Source organism: Pelobates fuscus, chromosome 4, assembly GCF_036172605.1.
Source record: "Pelobates fuscus isolate aPelFus1 chromosome 4, aPelFus1.pri, whole genome shotgun sequence".
NCBI classification, from domain to species: Eukaryota; Metazoa; Chordata; class Amphibia; order Anura; family Pelobatidae; genus Pelobates; species Pelobates fuscus.
In genome coordinates, this window is record NC_086320.1 from 283,515,988 (window position 1) to 283,537,436 (window position 21,449).

The window sequence follows — 21,449 nt, forward strand, 5'->3', positions numbered from 1 at the left end:
CACTGTCTTTTCAGAGAAAATGCAATGTTTACATTACAGACTAAGGAATAACTCCACTGGCCACTCCTCAGATGGTGACTAAAGCTGCTTCCTTGGGCAGTGCTGCAGAGTAAGCACTGCCATTCAGTGTCTCCACCCTCTGCATGGAGACACTGAACTTTCCTAATAGAGATGGACTGATTCAATTCATCTCCATAAGGAGAGGCTGATTGGCCAGGGCTGTGTTTGACTTGTGCTGGCTCTGCCCCTGATCTGCCTCCTTGACAATGTCAGCCAGTTCTATGGGAAAACAGAGTGATTGTCTCACATAATCATTTCTGATTATGTCAGCTTTAAGCAGGCTGAAATGGGGGGCAGGGGCAGCAGCTGCAGACTTGAATACAAGTAATATTTTACTATATTTAGGGGGGCAAGGAGGTGAGGGGGGGCAAGATGGAGGTTTTAACACTATAGGGTCAGAAATACATGTTTGTGTTTCTTACCTTATAGTGTTTCTTTAAGGGGTAAATCAATTTACTGTAAACAAATGATGTTTAAGTAGGGGGAATGGTCTTGCTTTTTTTTCAAATGACAGCAACTTTACATGTTAGGTGCTTAAAGGAACTGAATTCTAAGCAGTCCCCTTCTCACCCCCTCCCCCACTCCCATCAAAAACACAAACAGTGTTTAATGAATCTATTAACTGGACATTGTAGACAATGGAAAAATCTAATACACAAATTTGATGTATATACATTATATATATATATATATATATTATGTTTGTACTGTGTGTGCACATATCTACTTGTAATGTATTGTGATTGAATCTGTGAGTGTATGCAGCTGTGTAAAAGCATGCAAGGTTAAAAATAATGTTAGAATACTCGCATACTTACCTTGTCTACTAAATCTTATTCATAATCGCCTGCCTAGAGAGATTTGCTCTTGTGTGTTACCCTCAGACTTGATTCTAGACAGATACACTTAGCATGTTATCAACTTCACATAAATATTTAGCTTGTTTACGTCACATAAAAAATTAGACAGTATACTCAAGAGTTAATATGTCATCTGCATTGTTGATAAGTGTATATTTGCTCTAACTCCTTTCTCCTTTCTGAACTGAATTGCACAAAGTCTCCATAAAATAAAGATTGGGGAAAATAAATAAATAATGTTAGAAATAGTTAGGCTAAAGGGGGTTTAAGGTTTGAAAGGGGTTGATGTCAGACTTATATTACCTAAGGTGTTTTTTTAAGAGCTTGAGAGAGGTTATAGTTGTAGTATGATGGGTATTTATAATTATTGAGTTTAGCAGTAGAGTGGTGTTAAATTTAGTATTGGGTTACATAGTATGTTTGATTTTGAAAATAAATTAAACCTAGTTCTAAAGTTGAGGGTTTTGTTTCAGGTATAGGTTTGTAGTGCTAAATTGTGGGACTAGGGAAGTAGTTTATTTAGGTTTGAGGGGTTTAATTTGAGTTTGAAGGGTGATTTGTAAGGTACTCACCCTTATATGACTGCTAGTAGAACTGCAGGAGCTGCTATACAGTATGCATCACTCATGCTGCCCCTACCCCTCCTGCAAGGCATAACCTGTGTGAGAGGTTACTAGTGGGCAAGAAAGATTCCTTCCATTTCCTGCCCAGTCTCAAACACAGACAGATCCTGCAGCTCTGCTATTGAGGACAGACTAAGGCTTCTGGTACTTATCTCAACCAACCAACCCCCCCCGGGGCAGGCATCTGTATGGAGGTGCCTACTCTGCCTAATAAGAAATCTGGCCCTGTTAATATATATATTAATTAGTATGTGATAAAGGCTGAACTTGATAGACACGATTCTCTTTTCAGCCAATGTAATTATGTAACTATGCAAAACGCAACCTGAGCCAGTCAGCATCTCCTCATAGAGATGTATTGAATCAATAGCATTCAGTATGTCCATGCAGGCCATGAAGACATTGGACACAGGTGCTGCAGGCAGTGCACCACTCAACTAGGAAGCACCTCTCTGAAAAGGCAGCATTTACATTGCTCTGCCTGCAAGGACATGCTATAGACACCAGACACCAGAACCACTACATGAAGCACATGACCGTGAATGTCCAGAAAATTACCAACATAGCAAAGTAATTGAAGACTACGTTTACCCAGTGCTGTGGAGTCGGTGCACAAAAGCTTTAAGAAGGGGTCAACTAATATGGCGAACATAAATGCCTTGACTTATTGTCTTATTGATACACGCAATACTTTGACCCTTCTCATAACTCTTTATCTCTTCCAATTTCTTTTCTAAGGAAACTGGATTTCTAAAATGAGTTACAATCACTTGATTGAGTACACTTAAGAGTCATTATTTAACATACATATACAAATTTTGGGAGAACTAGCTAATTGCATTACCCATTGCAGTAAGCTATCATGTATACGGAAGCACAACTGACTGACTAGAAAGATACGCACATGCCATCTACCAACAAAAAAAGTAAACTACATGCTAATGTTTTGTCTGTTCACATTTAAACTCTGACCATCTTATTAATCATTTAATAAATTAATAAGTTAATTTAAAAAAAGGCTGTCATATATACAGATAGTAAAATGTTTATAATTGTATATAAAACTGAACTGTTTGTTATTTTCTTTCTTCCTAGTCTAGTCTCAAATCATAAGCATACAAGTCCGCAGGCATATAATAGACCCAAATATTTTTTAGAAGTTCCAACCAGCTTGTCTTTTTCTTTTTTGTTGATACATATTACCAATTGATTAGACAGTATGTTACATACATGTGAAAATGAAGCCCAGATATAAGGAGTAATATGTATATTGTTTATATGATGAAATTTACTTTTCTTGCACAATTGAGAATCTGTGGCACAGATCAATTTGTATTAGTACACTGTGACATGAACCTTGTTTTCCATACATACATATATGTGTGATGCCCATTTCTGCCCCATTCAAGCCAGTAGTACATCTTTTTCATCAATCTAAGCAGTGATTAAAAACATTTATTTGCATAACACTTTTGAGTGCAGTATTATTTTGTCTTTTTAAAGCTATGTCACACCTCAAATTTTTAGGGGTCAACTTATATGCATGACAGACTTAAACAAAATAACTCGGGAAGACTAGAAGAACATCTGACAGCGCAGAGAAGTGTGTTCCAGAGGGTTTGTGCTGCACGAGAGTAGTCCTGAACTCTAGCATTGGAAGAGGTGATAATAGAAGATGCAAGGATCAGTTCATGTTAGATCTTAGGGACAGGCTGGAGTATATTTGCTGATTAGTGAGGACAGCTATTAAGTGATTTTGAGAGGTCAAAATTAGCAAGCGCACAAAGAATAGTCAGGAGACAAGCCGAGTAAGGGGAACCAGAAGACAGAATAACGAGAGACAAGCCGAGGTCAAAGGGTAGGAGAAAGTCGCAAAGTCGGATAAACAAGCTAGAGAGTACGTAACCAGAGAGAAACACAAGTTCAATAGCAATACTAGAAAGCAAAGACCACAACAGGGCACAGAGAGACAGGAAAATTAAGTATTTAAACCCATAGATTAACTCTGATTGGATAATTTCCAATCAGAATTAACAATCACACGTGGGAGATATCTATACCTCCCACTGTGATTGAGGCACTGTGCCTTTAACGCCGGGTCAGGTGGCCGACCCCGGCGTTTACAAAAATTGGCGGTCTCCCAGCGTGCAGCGTCATGGTCCTCAGGGCCGTACCACTTCCAATCCACCAGATATTGCAGCTGACCCCTAGAAACACAAGAGTCGAGGAGGGCAGCCACCTCGTACATGTCACTAGAGACAGTGCAAGGGGAATCGGGCCGTCCGAGGGGACGAGAAAACCGATTACACAGCAAGGGCTTCAAAAGCAAGGCGTGAAACGTGTTCGGAACACGCATGGAAGGAGGTAAGTCCAGGGAGTAGGAAACGGGGTTAATCCTACGTAACACCTTGTAGGGACCAAGAAACCTGGGAGCAAACTTCATTGAGGGAACCTTGAGACGGAGGTTCCTGGAGGACAACCAAACCCTATTACCCGGAGCATAAGAAGGGGCCGCACCCCTACGGCGATCAGCAAACTTCTTTTGAGCAGCTGCTGAACGAGACAGCGCAACTTGGACCTGATCCCACATCTCCCGCAAATAAGCGAGGTGCTTGTCCAAGGCGGGTATTCCCTTGTCAGAGAACGCACCGGGAAGGACAGAGGGTTAAAACCCATAAGCAACCATAAAAGGACTTAAGCCAGTAGACGAATGAGACACCGTATTCCTGGCAAATTCAGCCCACGGAAGGAGGTGAGACCAGTCGTCCTGGTGCGCATTAGTGAAGCAGCGCAAATACAATTCCACAGACTGATTAGCACGTTCGGCTGCACCAGTAGATTGCGGGTGATAGGAGGAAGTAAACGACAAGGAGACCCCCATCTCAGCACAAAAGCCCCTCCAGAACCGAGAGACAAATTGAGGACCTCTGTCAGATACGATATCCTGAGGTACCCCATGCAAGCGGAACACTGCCTTGGCAAACACCTGAGCCAGCTGAACCGCAGAAGGCAGTTTCTTAAGCGGAATAAAGTGTGCATTTTAGAGAACCTATCCGTCACAGTCAATATCACTGTCTCACCCTCAGAAGGAGGAAGGTCTACAATAAAATCCATGGATAAGTGGGACCATGGTTTCTTGGGTACAGATAGAGGCGTCAGTAGACCCTGGGGTCTCACATTAGGAGACTTACACTGCGTACAGACCCGACAAGCCTGTATAAAATCCAGCACGTCTCGCTTAAGTGAAGGCCACCAGAACTGTTGAAGGAGGCCCTTATAAGTCTTGGTAACCCCCGGATGGCCAGCAGTTTTGGCGGTGTGAAATAAAGTTAACTTTTTTCTGTCATTCACTTTAACGTATAGTTTACCAACAGGCGTCTCAGGGGGTGCTTGGGTTTGGTATGTCTTAATACTATCAAGGAAAGGAGACAAAATAACGGGTAGCAGCTATTATCTGAGATGTAGGTACAATAGGTTCGGGAGTGGGGTTAACAGACTCTAAAGGTTCATACTGTCGAGAGATAGCGTCAGCTTTGGCATTACGGCAGCCAGGTCTATAGGTAATAACATACTGGAAGCGTGAAAGAAATAGAGACCATCTAGCCTGCTGGGCGGACAACCTTCTAGCATCAGCTATATAGGAAAGGTTCTTATGATCTGTGATATGATAACCATAATTTTGTGTCTAGAACCCTCTAATAAGTACCTCCATTCCTTAAAAGCTAACACAATAGCTAATAGTTCCCTGTTCCCAACATCGTAATTCTTTTCTGAATCAGACAACCTTTTTGAAAAGTAACAACAGGGATGGAGGGGTTCGTCATACGATAGCCTCTGTGACAGTAGTGCTCCCACACCTGATTCAGAAGCGTCTACTTCCATAGCAAAGGGAAGAGAAGGATCAGGATGGTGTAGCACTGGGGCAGAGGCAAATGCCTTCTTGAGAGTTTTGAAGGCCTCAAGGGCTTCAGGAGTCCAAACCCTGGGGTGCAGACCTTTTTTAGTCAGTTTCGTGATAGGGGAGATAAGTGGTGAAAAGTTTTTTTATGAAATTCCTATAATAGTTGGCAAATCCTATAAAACGTTGGATAGCCTTAAGTCATTGGGGAAGTGGCCAGGACAGTATGGCTTCCAATTTAGAAGGATCCATGCTGAATCCCTGTTCGGAAATGATATATCCTAGGAATTGCACAGAGGTCTGATCGAACAAACATTTTTCTAACTTACAATAAAGACCGTTCTGTAATAATTTTTTAAGCACCATCCTGACATGAGTATGGTGTGACTTTAAATCAGGAGAATATACCAGTATATCATCAAGGTACACTACGGCACAAACATGCAAAAGATCCCTAAGGACGTCATTGATGAGGTCCTGAAACACGGCAGGTGCATTACACAGTCCAAAAGGCATGACCAGATATTCGTAATGCCCACTACGCGTATTGAACGCTGTCTTCCACTCGTCATTCTCCTTTATGCGGACAAGGTTATAAGCCCCCCTGAGGTCTAATTTAGTAAAGTACTTAGAACCTTTAACACGATCGAACAACTCAGTGATGAGAGGGATAGGGTAGGCGTTTTTAACCGTTATATTGTTCAGACCCCTGTAGTCTATACATGGCTTAAGGTCACCCTCCTTTTTGGCAACGAAAAAGAAACCAGCCCCAGAGAGGAGGACCTTCTGATAAAACCTTTACTTAAGGCATCCTGTATGTACTCCTCCATGACCTGGTTCTCTTTTTCGGAAAGAGGCTATACCTTACCCCTAGGTGGCATAGTACCCGGTAAGAGGTTTATGGCACAATCATTCACGGTGCGGAGGCAGTTTATCTGCCTCCCTTTTTTCAAAAACCATTGCTAGGTCTGCATACACAGGAGGGGCAGAAACAGAAAGTGGTTTGGCTGTGGGCAAGCTAACAGGACATACATGGGTCATACAATCTCTTTGACAAGATTTCCCCCAGGAGAGAATCTCCAAACAACCCCAATCAAGTACTGGGTTGTGTTTAACGATAGAGGCTGTAGGAGAGTCGATTATTTGAAAGGACAACCTTTCCTTGTGCAAGGCACCCACAGACATAACCAATTCTTGGGTCTCATGGGTCACCAGAGGTTTTTCCAGTGGTCTACTGTCTACGGCCTCCACGGCCAAGGGAGTAACCTTTTGGATCAGAGTCAAAGATGCGGTTTTAGCAAAACTCTCATCCATAAGATTGTCAGCAGCCCCTGAATCAATCAAGGCTTTGGTAGTCACAGTAGTATTCTTAACTAAAAGGGTAACCGTAATAAACGGTCTAGCAATGGGGACATGAGGGGAAAAGGACATAACACCCGAGGCCGACCCCTCTATAGGCCTTAGGTGCTGAAGTTTCCCTGCAATTCAGGGCAGGTTCTTAGGAGATGACCCCTTTTCCCACAGTAAAAGCATAACCCTTCCCTTCTTCGATATGATTTTTCAACCTCAGTTAACCCATTAGCACCCAATTGCATGGGTTCAGGGGGAGGTTGGTTAGAAGGGGGTAATGCTAGTAGCCCAGTATTGGGAAAAGCAGGTAACAGCTGTGTATTAATACGCCTCTGACTACGTCTCTCTCTAATACGATTATCGATACGGATTATATAATCAATAAGATCATCCAGAAGGACAGGCAATTCCCTGGACGCCATTTCATCCAGGATGTAAGCGGCCAAACCCTCCTATAAGGCTGTTACGAGAGCGTCATTATTCCAAACCACATCAGCTGCTAAAGTGCGGAATTCAATAGTGTAATCCGCTACCGATCTGTTCCCTTGTCGAACCCTAAGCAGAGCTTTGCCAGCAGAAGCAACCCTGCCGGATAGATCGAAAGTACGTTTAAAGGCTGTCAAAAAATCAGCAAAGGATGTAGGGGACGTATTTTCCCATATGGGATTAGCCCATGCTAAAGCTTTCCCGGATAGATGGTTAATAAGGAAAGGAATCTTGGTTCTATCAGTGGGATAGGAACAAGGATTCATCACCAAATGGATATCAATTTGGTTGAGGAAACCACGACATAATGCCGGGTCACCACTATAACGCTGTGGTGGCGTCATATGCACTACATGAGCAGGAGCAGGTACTGGCTCGGGAACGGGTTCTGGCGTCGTAGCAACTGCTTCTTGGACGCCAGGCTGCAAGTGAGCAGTACGAGCCACTATGGTTTGTAAAGCCTGAGCAAATTGGTCCATATGGTGGTCTAAACCATCCATTCTAGCTTCCTGATTAACCAATAACTGTGGAATGTCAGCAGGTTCCATTATGGCCCTGTTGTAATGTCACGTTTCTGGGAACCAAACACGCTAACACACACACAGAAAAGGTGCAGTACCGGACCTTAGAGTGGCCGGGCTAAGCGCACAAAGAATAGTCAGGAGACAAGCCGAGTAAGGGGAACCAGAAGACAGAATAACGAGAGACAAGCCGAGGTCAAAGGGTAGGAGAAAGTCGCAAAGTCGGATAAACAAGCCAGAGAGTACGTAACCAGAGAGAAACACAAGTTCAATAGCAATACTAGAAAGCAAAGACCACAACAGGGCACAGAGAGACAGGAAAGGTAAGTATTTAAACCCATAGATTAACTCTGATTGGATAATTTCCAATCAGAATTAACAATCACACGTGGGAGATATCTATACCTCCCACTGTTATTGAGGCACTGTGCCTTTAACGCCGGGTCAGGTGGCCGACCCCGGCATTTACAAAAATGGGCGATCTACCAGCGTGCAGCGTCATGCATGCTGCCGCTGGGGGGGCGGAGAGGAGGACGCGGGCGGCATCAGAGGCTGGGAGGATTCCGCTCGCCGACAGTCCGAGGAGAAGGGTACCGCGGACGGCTTGAGGGTGAGTGCCGCAAGCGGACTGCAGCCTCCCCTCGCAGCCGCCCGCGGGATCCTGACAGCATCTGCACACTAGTTCATTGTTGCCTTTATGCTTACAAGGCCTTTGCACAGACTCCACTCCCGAGACATGTAATTTCATATTATCAACGTAACAACATAATAGGTAGATCTGCTTTATAACATGTGTAATATGGCCATAGTACGGAAATCTCAAACTAAATGATAATTCTGTATGTAGCTTGACTATATAAGTTGTATTCCCATAGCAGGATTAAATATGTATTTCTAAAACAGCATTCAGCACGTATTTGTTACGCTCCACAGTGGTACCTTTATAAATTTGAATTTAAATTGATTGGACAATGAGGAAATCTGAAACCTAAACTAAATGAATACAAAAGAAACATTTTGTGTCTATCGTTATGTTTGGGGCAAAATAAATGCGTCTCTGAAAACCTTGATTTGCTTATTTTTCCCATCTGCATTTTCACATCAGGTGCTGACGTGTCACATGAACTTTGCTAGAGTTCTGTACAATTCCCTTTGTCCCCCCCTAAATTACTCAGTATGTACTGACAAAACCCAGATGCCCGAGTTTGCTTAACTTTAGCAAGTTTAATAGTTGTGAAAAAATACCAAGATTATATGGTCTTTCAGTAATGCTGATTTATTTCAGCTAATATTAATTATATAACTCCATATAAATTGGAAGTAAAAAAAAAAAAAAAAAATGTTCCGGATGGAAAATGAAAGAGAGAATTCTTTGGGGCCTATTCACTAAGACTCTGGTTTTAGATAGCAAGTTAGGTAACTAAAACACAAGACAAGTTGGCTGAAAAGTGACAGAACACTGATGTCACAGTGGAGTCTGTGTGGAGATTAACCCAGTTGATAAGTGATTCATTGCCATCCAAAAATTACAACCTCAAGAGTGAACCGAACTCAAACTGGGACTCATTAAATAAACCCCTTTGTCTTATAAAATGCTTAATGGAAAGTCTCAGGATTTTCCTGGAAATTCTAGGGCCGAAAAAACATTTTTAGGCTTTCTAGGCAGTGTTTTTTCTTCTTCTTCTCAACAGGGGAATAATGGTTAGCCTTGCATTTTAATGCAGCCTGAATCGTCTTTATGCTAACGGTGAGCATTGTGTCCAGAACCTTAGCCCACTTATATCTGTTATGATAAGTTCATGAAGAAAGAGGGCAGTTGAATCACGTTTGACCTTAATGTTTCAAGATATTTGAAGTTTCCTTTTGTTATCCATTGTGTGATGTTTGTATTGCCTTCCTTTCCTGATTAACAGTTGGTGCCAATAAGGGGTTTCTGCAGAGAGTAATTCTGAGGTGGATTTTTAAAGTGAAACAATCAGCATCAATATCCCATTTGATTCCACCATGTCGCTGGTTTACAGCTCAGTAAAAGAAAATAAAGGGAGACTTTAAGAACCAGGACTAATACAGCATATTCTGAGGATCTATTATGCTATGTGTCTAGATCAGGGGTCAGCAACCTATGGCACATGTGCCATGCATGGCACTCATGGTGCCCTTGCACAGCACTCAAGGCTGCCAGAGACAAACAGCATCTGTCCTATCAGGAGTCACAGTGGGACTTCAGATATCTGCTAGTGCAACCAGACCTGTGATTTCAGGTAGTGAGGGACAACCCTTAATCTATACATTGCAGCACTTAGAGTGATCTCAGATTATTTCCTCCATGCTCTTGTGAATGAAAATCTGCTCTGGAGTAGCGTAACCCACAGCAGTTATCACAGCTACTCCATCGCAGCTATTTCCTTGACCTGTACCTGGTCAGCCTGGTCTCGAATTGACCCCAGGGAAGTAGTTCACACTGCTAGATATTCACAGAGCTACAGAAGATGTCTCTTCCTCATACAAATAATACAAACAGACCATACACAAACACACGCACACTGTCCCTACAAACACAACACCATTGACAATCCACATACACTCACAAAACCCCACAAACAGCCTATCATACACAATTCCACAAGCAGCTCCAATATACAGCCCACATTCATATGTATCATGTACAATACAACAAACAACTCATGAGCATAGACAACGTAACAGCCCACATACACACAAATACAATGTTACAAAGCAACTGCAAGACCCATAAATAGCACAAAACCATTACGGCAATATACACACCTAATTTTAAGAAAACAGGATTGGCATGCCAAGGGACTTAGAGATCTTGTTTTGGCACAGTACTACTAAAAGGTTGCCTACCCCTGGAAGGTTTTGTACATGATAATGCTGTCATTTCCACATTATCAGTACTGCGGTGGGGGGTGGATTATGGGTGTCGTAGTGGTTATGGCATCTTAGAGTGCCACTATAATTTATTAAAATATTGCAACAAGTAAATCAGCAATTACATGGCCATATTAAATAAAATATAAATAAATGCAATGTTGCAGACTGACTTTTTTATGCTCTTTCAGAATGAATTGTGAGTCTCGATGTTGTGGCACTGACAGGGTTAATTTTCCATCTGCTGCTCCTGCTTAGCTAGGCTATGCTGAGTTTGCCAGACTTGCGTTGTACAGCTAACAGAACCTTACATATAGGTGTAGGATTGGCATTGCTGTTTCGATGGAGCTGTTTTGCTCTATTGTAAGTCCAAATGGAATTCTGTGGCACAAAACCACCAGCTGAAGGAACAGACGCAAAGATCCATCATACTCTTTACAGACAATTATGCAGTTTTTAAAATTAGCATAGCTGTATTACTGTCCTTTTTTTAAGAAGTCATTACAAGTACAGTTATCAGACATGCATTATGGATTGAGAAAAAGGCAACACGAGTAGAAGACAATCTTGAACATTAATTCTTTCTAAACACTGAGCAATTGTGTAAGTAGATAAGTTCCAAAGAGAAAAAGAGACAATGTCAAGATGTTTTAGATGGGCCAAAAATAATGGATGTAGGTCGTGCCGTGTCATCTGTTTTACAGTAAGGAGAGTATTAGGGGCTTAAACAAGATTGGAGTTAATCAGAGATGGGAAAAAAACATCTAGAAAGGGCATCCAAGTTAGTGTGTATTTTTCAGAGCAGCTATATAAAGTAGTGATTCCACTGCATAGATTTCTTAAAGAGACACTATAGTCACCAGAACAACTACAGCTTACTGTATTTGTTATTCTGAGTACAATTATGCCCTTCAGGCTTTTTGCAGCAAACACTGACTTTTCAGAAAGAAATGCAGTGTTTACATTACAGTCTAGGGATAACTCCACTGGCCTCTCCTCAGATGGCTACTAGAGGTGTTTCCTGGGGCAGTGCTGCACAGGTTGCAGCACGGGCAGTCAGTGTCTTAACCCTATGCATGGAGACACTGAACTTTCCTCATAGAGATGCATGGATTTAGTATGATGCTGATTGGCCAGGCTATGTTTGTCTTGTGCTGGCTCTTCCCCTGATCTGCCTCATTGACAGTCTTAGCCAATACTATAGGAAAGCATTGTGATTGGCTGAGAGAATCACTTCTGATTATGTCAGCCAACAGGCAGATCAGAGGCAAAGCCATCATCAGCAGACGTGAGTAAAAGGTAAGATTTTGCTATATTTAGAAGGTAAGAGGGGCCAGAGAGGCTAGATGGCGAGTTTTACACTATAGTGTCAGAAACACATGTTTAAGTATGATACGTTTTCAAAGTATCATATCAGTAACTCAGTAACTTTGTTGTGCCATTGTTTGACAACTGTAACTCGTTATAATAACCTTTATTTGCCAATATTACAACTGGTGTCAGAGACCCTTTGTTTTCATGTAACTAACTACAGTGGGACCTCGGTTTTCGAATTGAATGCGTTCTCCGGGACGTTTCTTTTTGCGAAACATTTGTAAACCGAAACGCGGTTTCCCATAGGAATGCCTTGAAAACCAATTAATCCGTTCTGGAGGTCAGAAAAAAGTAAAAATGAGCTGGCATGGAAACCAACCCACAATGCAGAACACACTATAAAAGGCATGCAAACGGCTAAGCTCAGCTCCCTACCTTTCCACAGCTTGAGAAAAGGCACCAAAATGTCCCAAAACAACTGCAAACAATTTCCAGAATGGCTCCAAAACTCGATGCAAAAGCCGCTCCAACACCTCCCACAGGCTCCAGCATGCAGGGGGCGGTGCTATAAACCTCCCAGGTGCAATGCATCCTGGGGAAACTTGCTTTGTATTGCGAAAACAATTGTAAACTGTGGCATTATTTTCAATGAATTATCATTTGTAAACCGAAAATGATGTTAACCGAGGCGTTTGTAAACCGAGGTCCCACTGTATATGTCTGACTTTTAATATAAATTAAAGGACCACTATAGTGCCAGGAAAACACACTTGTTTTCCTGGCACTATAGTGCCCTGAGGGTGCCCCCACCCTCAGGGTCCCACTCCCACCGGGCTCTGGAGAGAGGAAGGGGTTAAAATCTTACCTTTCTCTAGCGCCGGGCGGGGAGCTTTCCTCCTCCTTCCTCGCGACGTCATCGGCTGAATGCGCATGCGCGGCAGGAGCCGCGCGCGCATTCAGCCGGTCACATAGGAAAGCATTTACAATGCTTTACTATGGACGCTGGCGTCTTCTCACTGTGATTTTCAATGAGACAGCCACTAGAGGCTCTGGAGGCTGGATTAACCCTCAGTATAAACATAGCAGTTTCTATGAAACTGCTATGTTTATAGAAAAAAGGGTTAATCCTAGCTGGACCTGGCACCCAGACCACTTCATTAAGCTGAAGTGGTCTGGGTGCCTAGAGTGGTCCTTTAATGATGTAATGTTCCCTGTTTACCTGAAATCTAATTTATAGAAGTGGATTATACATTACTGTATTAACCCCTCCAGTACAAGGCCTCTGTAACAAGTCAGTGGGCAAAAAATGTTTATCAGTTATAGCAGAAAAGTTTTTCCATCTAACTGAGTCAAGCCCTAGTGTGCAGGTTTCTGTTTATGATGATAAACTGAGTTAGTGGGTCAAAGGGAATTCTGAGCCAAGCAAAACTGGTCTGTTTGTCACTGTTAATTGAGATGGAGAAGGGTCCTCCGTGCCTTAGGTGAACTATGGGAAAGTCTGTGGGTTGCCAAAACTGGAATTGTAAATCTTTTTGTGTTTGTTAGACAAGTATCAAGCTTTCTATGCCCGAGTTGTGTCTACCAGTGTTTTTTATATAAAGCAACAACAGAAGTATTGTATAATGAGGTATACGGTAAAATGATTTTGGGAGACATTTCAGATAGCTACAGTTTGAAAGGAAGCATTATTCCTCGTCTCCGTTTCTTGACCATTTTGTTTTATTAGGTAGTTGGGTAGATGATGAAAAATATATGTTTGGAGATGGTATCATGTTTTAGCACTGATTTGTCTGCACAATTCTCAGTCAAAAGGGAAGTATGAACCGGTCTACAGAAAGCCAAAATATAAAGTATAGTATCTGAAGAATCTATATAATACCTCTAGAGCAGGGATAGGCTACTTTCTGCACTCCAGCTGTTGTGGGCTTCATTTCTCCTGATGCTTTTCCAGCATTATAGCTGTAAAAGAATTATGGGAAATGTAATCCAAAGCACCTGTAGCGCCAAAGGACTACTGGCATTACAACCACTTCACAGAAATAATAGTACAGAGTGTCCCTTTAATGAACTAAAATAAGCAGCAAAGTGCACTAACCTGCGCTGCACTGTATCCAGGTAGTGGGTGGGAAATGTTCTCATTATATGTAGCTCATACACACTCAAAATTGCTTCCCTAATGTAAGCATCTCACTGCAATTGCTCATGATATGCAGGCTTGCTAGCAAATTTGGGTGATTTACTACACTCTTTAGAATTCTGAGAGATAGAATTTATGGGAACAAAATAATATTTGGCATTAATTTCCATCAAATGCAATTACCTACAACCCCAGAAAGGAATTTAATTATACAATATACAAAAAACAATGGGAATAAACAATATATGTAATAGCTATGTCTATAAAATATATAAATAAAAATGGGAATACACAATATATATAATCGATATGTCTATATTTTACGTGCAATGTGATTCATCTTCAGATATAACTAGTCCTCTTTAACACCTTAAGGACACATGACATGTGTGACATGTCATGATTCCCTTTTATTCCAGAAGTTTAGTCCTTAAGGGGTTAAGGAATACTAGATAATGACGTTTTCTGTTAGGACACAGTCAACCAGATTTTAACATTTTAGCATTTTTACCGTCACTCCTTGCAGGTTCTTTGAATACATCTACTTGTATAAAGAGTCTGTGATGTTCCAGATTGAGCAAGTTACAAAAACATGCTCTAAGAACACTTTGACTGAACCATGGGATCCCTATGATATACCTGAGAACTCAACATTTGAAGATCACTATTACATTGGCGGTCCTGGAGATCAAATCACTGTACAAGAATGGTCTGACCGAAAACCTGCCAGACAATGTAAGTTGGTATCAATGTCACTGTAAATGTAACTTTATTCATATTAAGGATAGCCCTAGCCAATAATCCCTGGCCACGAGGCTGGCAGAGCATTATACATTTGTAGTTCAGATGAACTGTGTTTGGGCCATGATTGATCCATTAGGCAACCTTTGGCATTCCATATGTTGTGAACTACATCTCCCTTGATGCTTTGCCAGTATTGTGGCTGTAAGAGCATTATGGGAGATGTAGTCCACAATATCTGTTGTGCTGAAGGTTGCCTACTCTTGATCTATTCTACAAGAGTTATGCACAAAATTGTTCAAAACAAATGCCACCTTTTATGCTAAATATAGCAAAATAGGAAAAAAATATTTCAGTTCTACGATTTTGGCCTTAAAATGTGAAATTAATGTGCATCTCACTACACTTTGGTTAATCTTCAAAATAAATAATTCAAGTAATAGGTAATACACTTTTTATATACATTTATTGCCAATGACAACAATGTTTCCTTCAGGATCTACAACTGTAACATTTAAGCTTGCCATTGGGGTAAACTAAGCAACAAATTGACCAAACCGCACAACGTAAACAGACCCAAGCACCAATTTGACCCAACTGTACAACGTTATAAAACAGTGAAAAGCACCACTCTTAGGAACAGGCTGCTGTAGGTACATTTTTCATTCTGCTCTGTAGATCATATGATTGCCCATACAGCAGGTGTTACTTTGCAAATAGGATTCTAGTTTATTTTTCTACCTCTGCTGTCCTCTGCGTATTGAAAGTCATACCAAATCGCAGATACTTATATATGGGATAAAAAATACTGCTTAATCTTATAAAAGATCCTATAATCCATTAAATCATGTTTTAAATACTCTTAGTGCATCAATTTCCAATAATTATTATTATTATTATTGCCATTTATATAGCGCCAACAGATTCCGTAGCGCTTTACAATATTATGAGAGGGGATTTAACTATAAATATGACAATTACAAATAAACTTACGGGAACAATAGGTTGAAGAGGACCCTGCTCAATCAAGCTTACATTCTATTGGAGGTGGGGTGTAAAACACATTAGGACAGGAATTTGCAGTCAAATAAGGTGGGCTGCCCTTTAGAGGAGAGCAAGAGACAGGTATGTGAGGTAGGGGTTAGTCTTGGAGGCCATAAGCTTTCCTAAAGAGATGGGTTTTAAGGCACTTCTTAAAAGATGCAAGACTAGGGGAGAGTCTGATGGCGGTAGGCAGGCTATTCCATAGGAAGGGAGCCGCCCGTGAGAAGTCCTGCAAGCGTGAGTTGGCTGTATGGGTGCGGACAACGGACAGGAGGTGGTCACGGGCAGAGCGGAGAGACCGAGAAGGGGCATAGTTATGGATCTGTGAGGAGATATAAGAGGGGCTAGAGTTGTTCAGTGCTTTATAGGTGTGAGTTAGTACCTTGAATTGACTCCTATAGCATACAGGAAGCCAATGTAAGGACTGGCAGAGGGATGAGGTGTGAGAGAAACGACTAGAGAGGAAAATCAGTCTCGCAGCAGCGTTCATTACGGACTGTAGGGGTGCAGTACGGCTTTTGGGAAGACCAATCAGGAGAGGGTTACAATAATCCATGCGGGAAATTACTAGACCATGGACAAGCTTCTTGGTAGTATCTGGTGCAAGAAAGGGGCGGATGCGGGCTATGTTTTTAAGATGGAATCTACAGGATTTGGCAACATGCTGGACGTGAGGCTCAAAGGTGAGACCAGAGTCAAGTATGACGCCAAGACAGCGCGCTTGCAAGGATGGACTTATGTGGATACCACTAACTTGAAGGGAGAGTGAAAGAGGAGGATCAGTATTAGGAGGAGGAAAGACAAGGAGCTCAGTTTTAGAGAGATTGAGTTTCAGAAAGCGGGAGGACATCCAGTCAGAGATGGAAGAAAGGCAAGCAGTGACACGTTGCAGGACGGCAGGGGAGAGGTCCGGGGAGGAGAGATATATCTGGGTGTCATCAGCGTACAGGTGGTAGTGGAATCCAAAAGAGGTAATAAGTTTGCCAAGAGAGGCAGTATAAAGAGAAAATAGAAGGGGACCAAGGACAGAGCCTTGGGGGACACCAACTGAGACAGGACGAGGGGAGGAGGTATCATTAGAAAAAGAGACACTGAATGAGCGTTGGGAGAGATAAGAGGAAAACCATGAGAGGACAGAGTCACAGACACCAAGCGATTGAAGAGTTTGAAGAAGGAGAGCATGATCAACGGTGTCAAAGGCCGCTGAGAGGTCAAGAAGAATTAGTATGGAGTATTGGCCTTTGGATTTAGCTGCGATTAGGTCGTTCGTAACTTTGATAAGCGCAGTCTCTGTAGAGTGGAGAGGGCGGAAGCCAGATTGAAGGGGGTCAAGGAGAGAGTTGGAATTAAGGAAGTGAGACACACGGGTAAAGACAAGTCTTTCCAGAAGCTTTGAGGAAAAAGGGAGCAGGGATATGGGAAGGTAGTTAGAGGGGGTGGACGGGTCAAGTGATGGTTTTTTTAGTATAGGTACTACAGTGGCATGTTTAAGGTCAGCAGGGACGATGCCAGAAGAGAGAGAGCAGTTGAAGATGTGTGTTAAAGAAGGCACAAGACAAGTGGAGAGAGATCTGATAAGGTGAGATGGGACAGGATCGAGTGGGCAAGTGGTGGGGCGAGAGGAGCAAAGAAGAGCAGCCACCTCTTGGTCAGTAGCTGGCGAGACTTCCTCCAGGAGCGTTCAGCACAACGGGAGCATCTTTGCAGGTAGCGTGTTGATTTAGTATGCCATGGTTGGGGGCGGGTCCTCCTCGAGGTGCTTGTTTGGAGTGACGCTGCAGCGTTCAAGGCAGATGTAAGAGTAGAGTTAGAGTAGATGAATAGAGAGGGGAGGGGAGTAAGGTGGAAGTAATGATGATGGTGTTGCCAGGGACAGGTGAGCGAAAGGATAGGGATATTGTATTAGTGAGAGAAGTTAGTGTTAAAGTGAAAAATAGAAGGGAGAACATTAGAGAAAATGTGTATTATATAGATATGTAGATCATATATACAAACACACAAATATCAATGAGTGTTTAAACCATTGTAAGGATGCAGTGTGTTACAGGATTTCAGGTGAGGAGAGGTTTAGTGACTTGATTGGTGTGTTAAGGAAACCAGCTAATGTGCACTATCTATAAGTATGTTGATGACCATGGGGTGGGATGGTATGGGGAGGGTGGGCAATCTTCCAGAGATGATACCTCTGCTCAGAAGATTCTGCAGGACTTGGTTGCTTGGGAGTGCTGGGTGTTAATGCTGTTTTAAGGGGCCCAGTCTGAAATATAAGGTCTGAGGTTAGAAAAAAATAAAAAAAATAAATCAGACACACTATTAGGGGGAGAAAAAATGGGCTATTGAGGTAATTAATTAGAGATGAAAAACTAAAGGAGAGAACTTTGGGATAAAAAAGGTATGAAGGATCAGATAGGTACTCATATATTTTGTACTCTTTGTATAGCTTTATACAGTAGTATAATGAAATGCTTTGATTAAATAAAACTAGAAACACTCTTAGATTACATGTCAAAAAGACATGAAGAGGAAAAAGTGCACATGCAACCTGGAGAACGGAAGCTTCTTTAGTTACCAGATGTGATTTAACGGTTGCTAAGGTAAACATAGGCTGTTCACTCACTTCCAATGCTTTTTTCCCCACGGGAGTACCTAAATGTTACAGTTTTGGATCCTCTGGAAACTTATATACTAAAAGGTAGACAGTATGGATCCCATGGGAAGACTTCATGCAACGAGTAGGTCCATATGTTACTTAGAATAGACAGTGGATGGGAATAAAATTTAGATTATGCAAAGATCTTCTTTATCTTCTGTTTTCTCGCTGTCTATACAGAGAGCCTGTTCCCTTGGGTACAGGCACAGAAATTGAAAAACAGCTGGAAAGTGTCTGATGGGTTGTCCAGGGCTTCAAGTGTGGAAATATAAAACAGAGCAATGTTACTTAACATGGTTCATTAAAAGTGTACACAGCATTGTAGACATGCACCTGTGGTAACTATTCTACTCTGTTACATACCATTTTTTTCCCACAAAAATTTAATTGTATTTGTGCTTTCCTTAGCTCCTCTCTCAGCATATCATGGAAGGAGAGGTGCTGAATTAAAGGAACATTACAAACCCCTAAAGTACTTCCTTAATGACATGCTTTAGAGGTTAACATAGTATCCCCTCTTTCTTACTTTATAAAAGTACTGATTTTTAAGAGAAATCACCACTTTTACAATGCTTCTAATCTGCACTACTGGCTGTCAGTCAGGTTGCTCTTCCCGATTGCTTTGTGCCATAGCACAAGGTAAAACGCAGTGCTTATCATAGACAAGCCTTGCAGAGTTACAAACACGTAATTTATTCACTATAGTTTTAAAATCACAGCTTAGATCCCTGGTCCACCTCCACTTTAAAAAGGTACTTTACTTACTTTTTTTTACAGAGCTGCACCGGTCTCGACTCGGCTTTCTCTGCCCTGCTCTGCATCCTTGGCTAAGATTGGCAAATTTGACAATTGCAGTCAATCCAGTGCTTTCCCATAAGAATGCAAAGAGGCTATTGCGCATGCACGGCAAAATGGCGCACTGCGCCAATCAGCATCTCCTCATAGAAATGCATTGAATCAATGCGTCTCTATGGGGAGCATTCAAAGTCTCTGTGCAGAGCGTGGCAAGGCTCAACGTCAGTCTGAGTGACTGCCACTAGAAGTGTTCTTAGGCAGTAATGCAAACAGTGTTTTTTCTCTAAAAAGGTAGTGTTTACATTAAAAAGCATGCAGAGACATTAAGCTGTGGTTGTTCTGTTGACTATGGTGTCACTTGAAATCTGTAATTCACTTTGAATTCTCACGTTAGTGAATAACCCAGTTAGATGCAAAGCTTCTCTATAAAACACATTGCCAGTGCCGCACAGCATAGCTGCCTTGCCTCCTAATATTTATTTGTAAGAAGCATTTGACAGGCTGAGAGATCATCACTAGGAGTTGCAGTGAGGAAATCTTCACGTTGCTGGATTAGAGGTTAGTAACTGCTTTATTTGATCGCTACTCTGTGACAAACTTCCATAAATAGCAGCTGCTGACCAGGTGTTAAACGCCCAGCAATTTCAGTCAGAGAGTTGAAAGGCTGTCCTAAAATTAAGAGAACCCTAACCATTTCCCTTACCCTAACTTTAAAAGATCATACAATATGAAAGATGCATAGCAGCTAAATGTGTATTAGGAGGAAAAATGTGTCTAGAGTTACTGAGGGCATGCATAACCTTGTATGGTTTATTATGATATATATTAAAGGCCTAATGTATATATTCAGCCCTTCTCATAAAATGTTCTTTTCTGTTTTACTTCTGGTTAAATCATTGACTGCATAGGTCATTACTATATAGTATGCCATACAATGAATATTCATTCTATACCAAAAAGTCAAACAGATTTGGGGATATAAAAGAAAGGGTGATAATACCTTTTGCATAGAACAGTCCTACTATATTGTATTTCTGTATATTCACAAAACTGAGAAATTGCGGGGAATTGTCAAAGAAATTGCAAATTTTAGGACAAAAGAATCAAACAATTCTCCAGCTCTAGCAATGTGTCCAGCTTGGGTATTTTTGCCTAAGAATTGCAAAATGCAGGGTAATATTCTAAAAATCTCCATAAATAACTCTATATATAATCCATCACTAACTATAGTGTGTTCGTGTTAACCTTACTCTTTGTAGCCATCCATGATAATTCCTGTTCTCTTTCTGTGTTACAGATGAGACATGGATTGGGGTTTACACTGACAAGGATTGCTACCCAGTACAAGAAACCTACACAAAGAATGGGAACATGACAACCTCTACACGCTTCTTTGACATACAGCTGGGTATAAAGGACCCCTCCGTGTTCAGTCCACCGACCACCTGCCAAAGTGCACACCCATTGTTAATGAGGGATTTCTGCTAAATCTGCCTGACATGGCCAAATGGCCCACTGAATATACACTGAAAGACAAACATTACTCTGTTATTGCAATTCTCTTTAGAATATTGGGGAAAAAGTATGCAAGTATTATTTTCATTTGTAATCCAAAATTGACCAGCCTTGGCCCCCAGCTGCTGCATGACAATAGTTTCACTGAATCCTAGACAGTGGCTGTCAAATATTATGAGCAGTTATGTACAGTTGGAGGCCAAAGTTACACACTCTTGTTTTATGTTAGTACTATTTGGATAAAGTGAATAGTAGAATTAAATTATATTGCTATTAGAGTGAGTTTTGTTTTAAACCAACAATACTCTCTGTAAATGACATAATTCATGAAGCAATATAGAATACACACCTCCCAGCATTGGATGGACAGACAAAGGGGGGGGGGGGGGGGGGGGGCGGCCACAAGGGGCCAGTAGTAAGTGGTAGTCCCTTTCAGGAAAGGGCAACATTTCTATATGTTAAGTTGTTTAGTCACCCCTCTCAAGTCATCTTGAGAAAGATACTTCATGAGTTAAATGTTGCCTTTCCATTTTGAAGGCTGAACAAACTACCAGTTTATTTAT

At 41.6% G+C, this 21,449-nt stretch overlaps 1 protein-coding gene across 1 annotated transcript in view; it reads left to right on the forward strand.

The window, feature by feature from the left end:
* Nucleotides 1-21,188, forward strand: part of EPDR1 (ependymin related 1) — a 69,493-nt gene extending 48,305 nt beyond the window's left edge. Inside the window, exons 2-3 of the mRNA XM_063452158.1 lie at nt 14,668-14,876; nt 20,669-21,188. Of these exons, the coding sequence (XP_063308228.1) occupies nt 14,668-14,876; nt 20,669-20,859 (400 nt within the window). The 3' untranslated portion in view covers nt 20,860-21,188. The remainder of the gene's footprint in view (nt 1-14,667; nt 14,877-20,668) is intronic.
* The last annotated feature ends 261 nt before the right edge of the window (nt 21,189-21,449 follow it).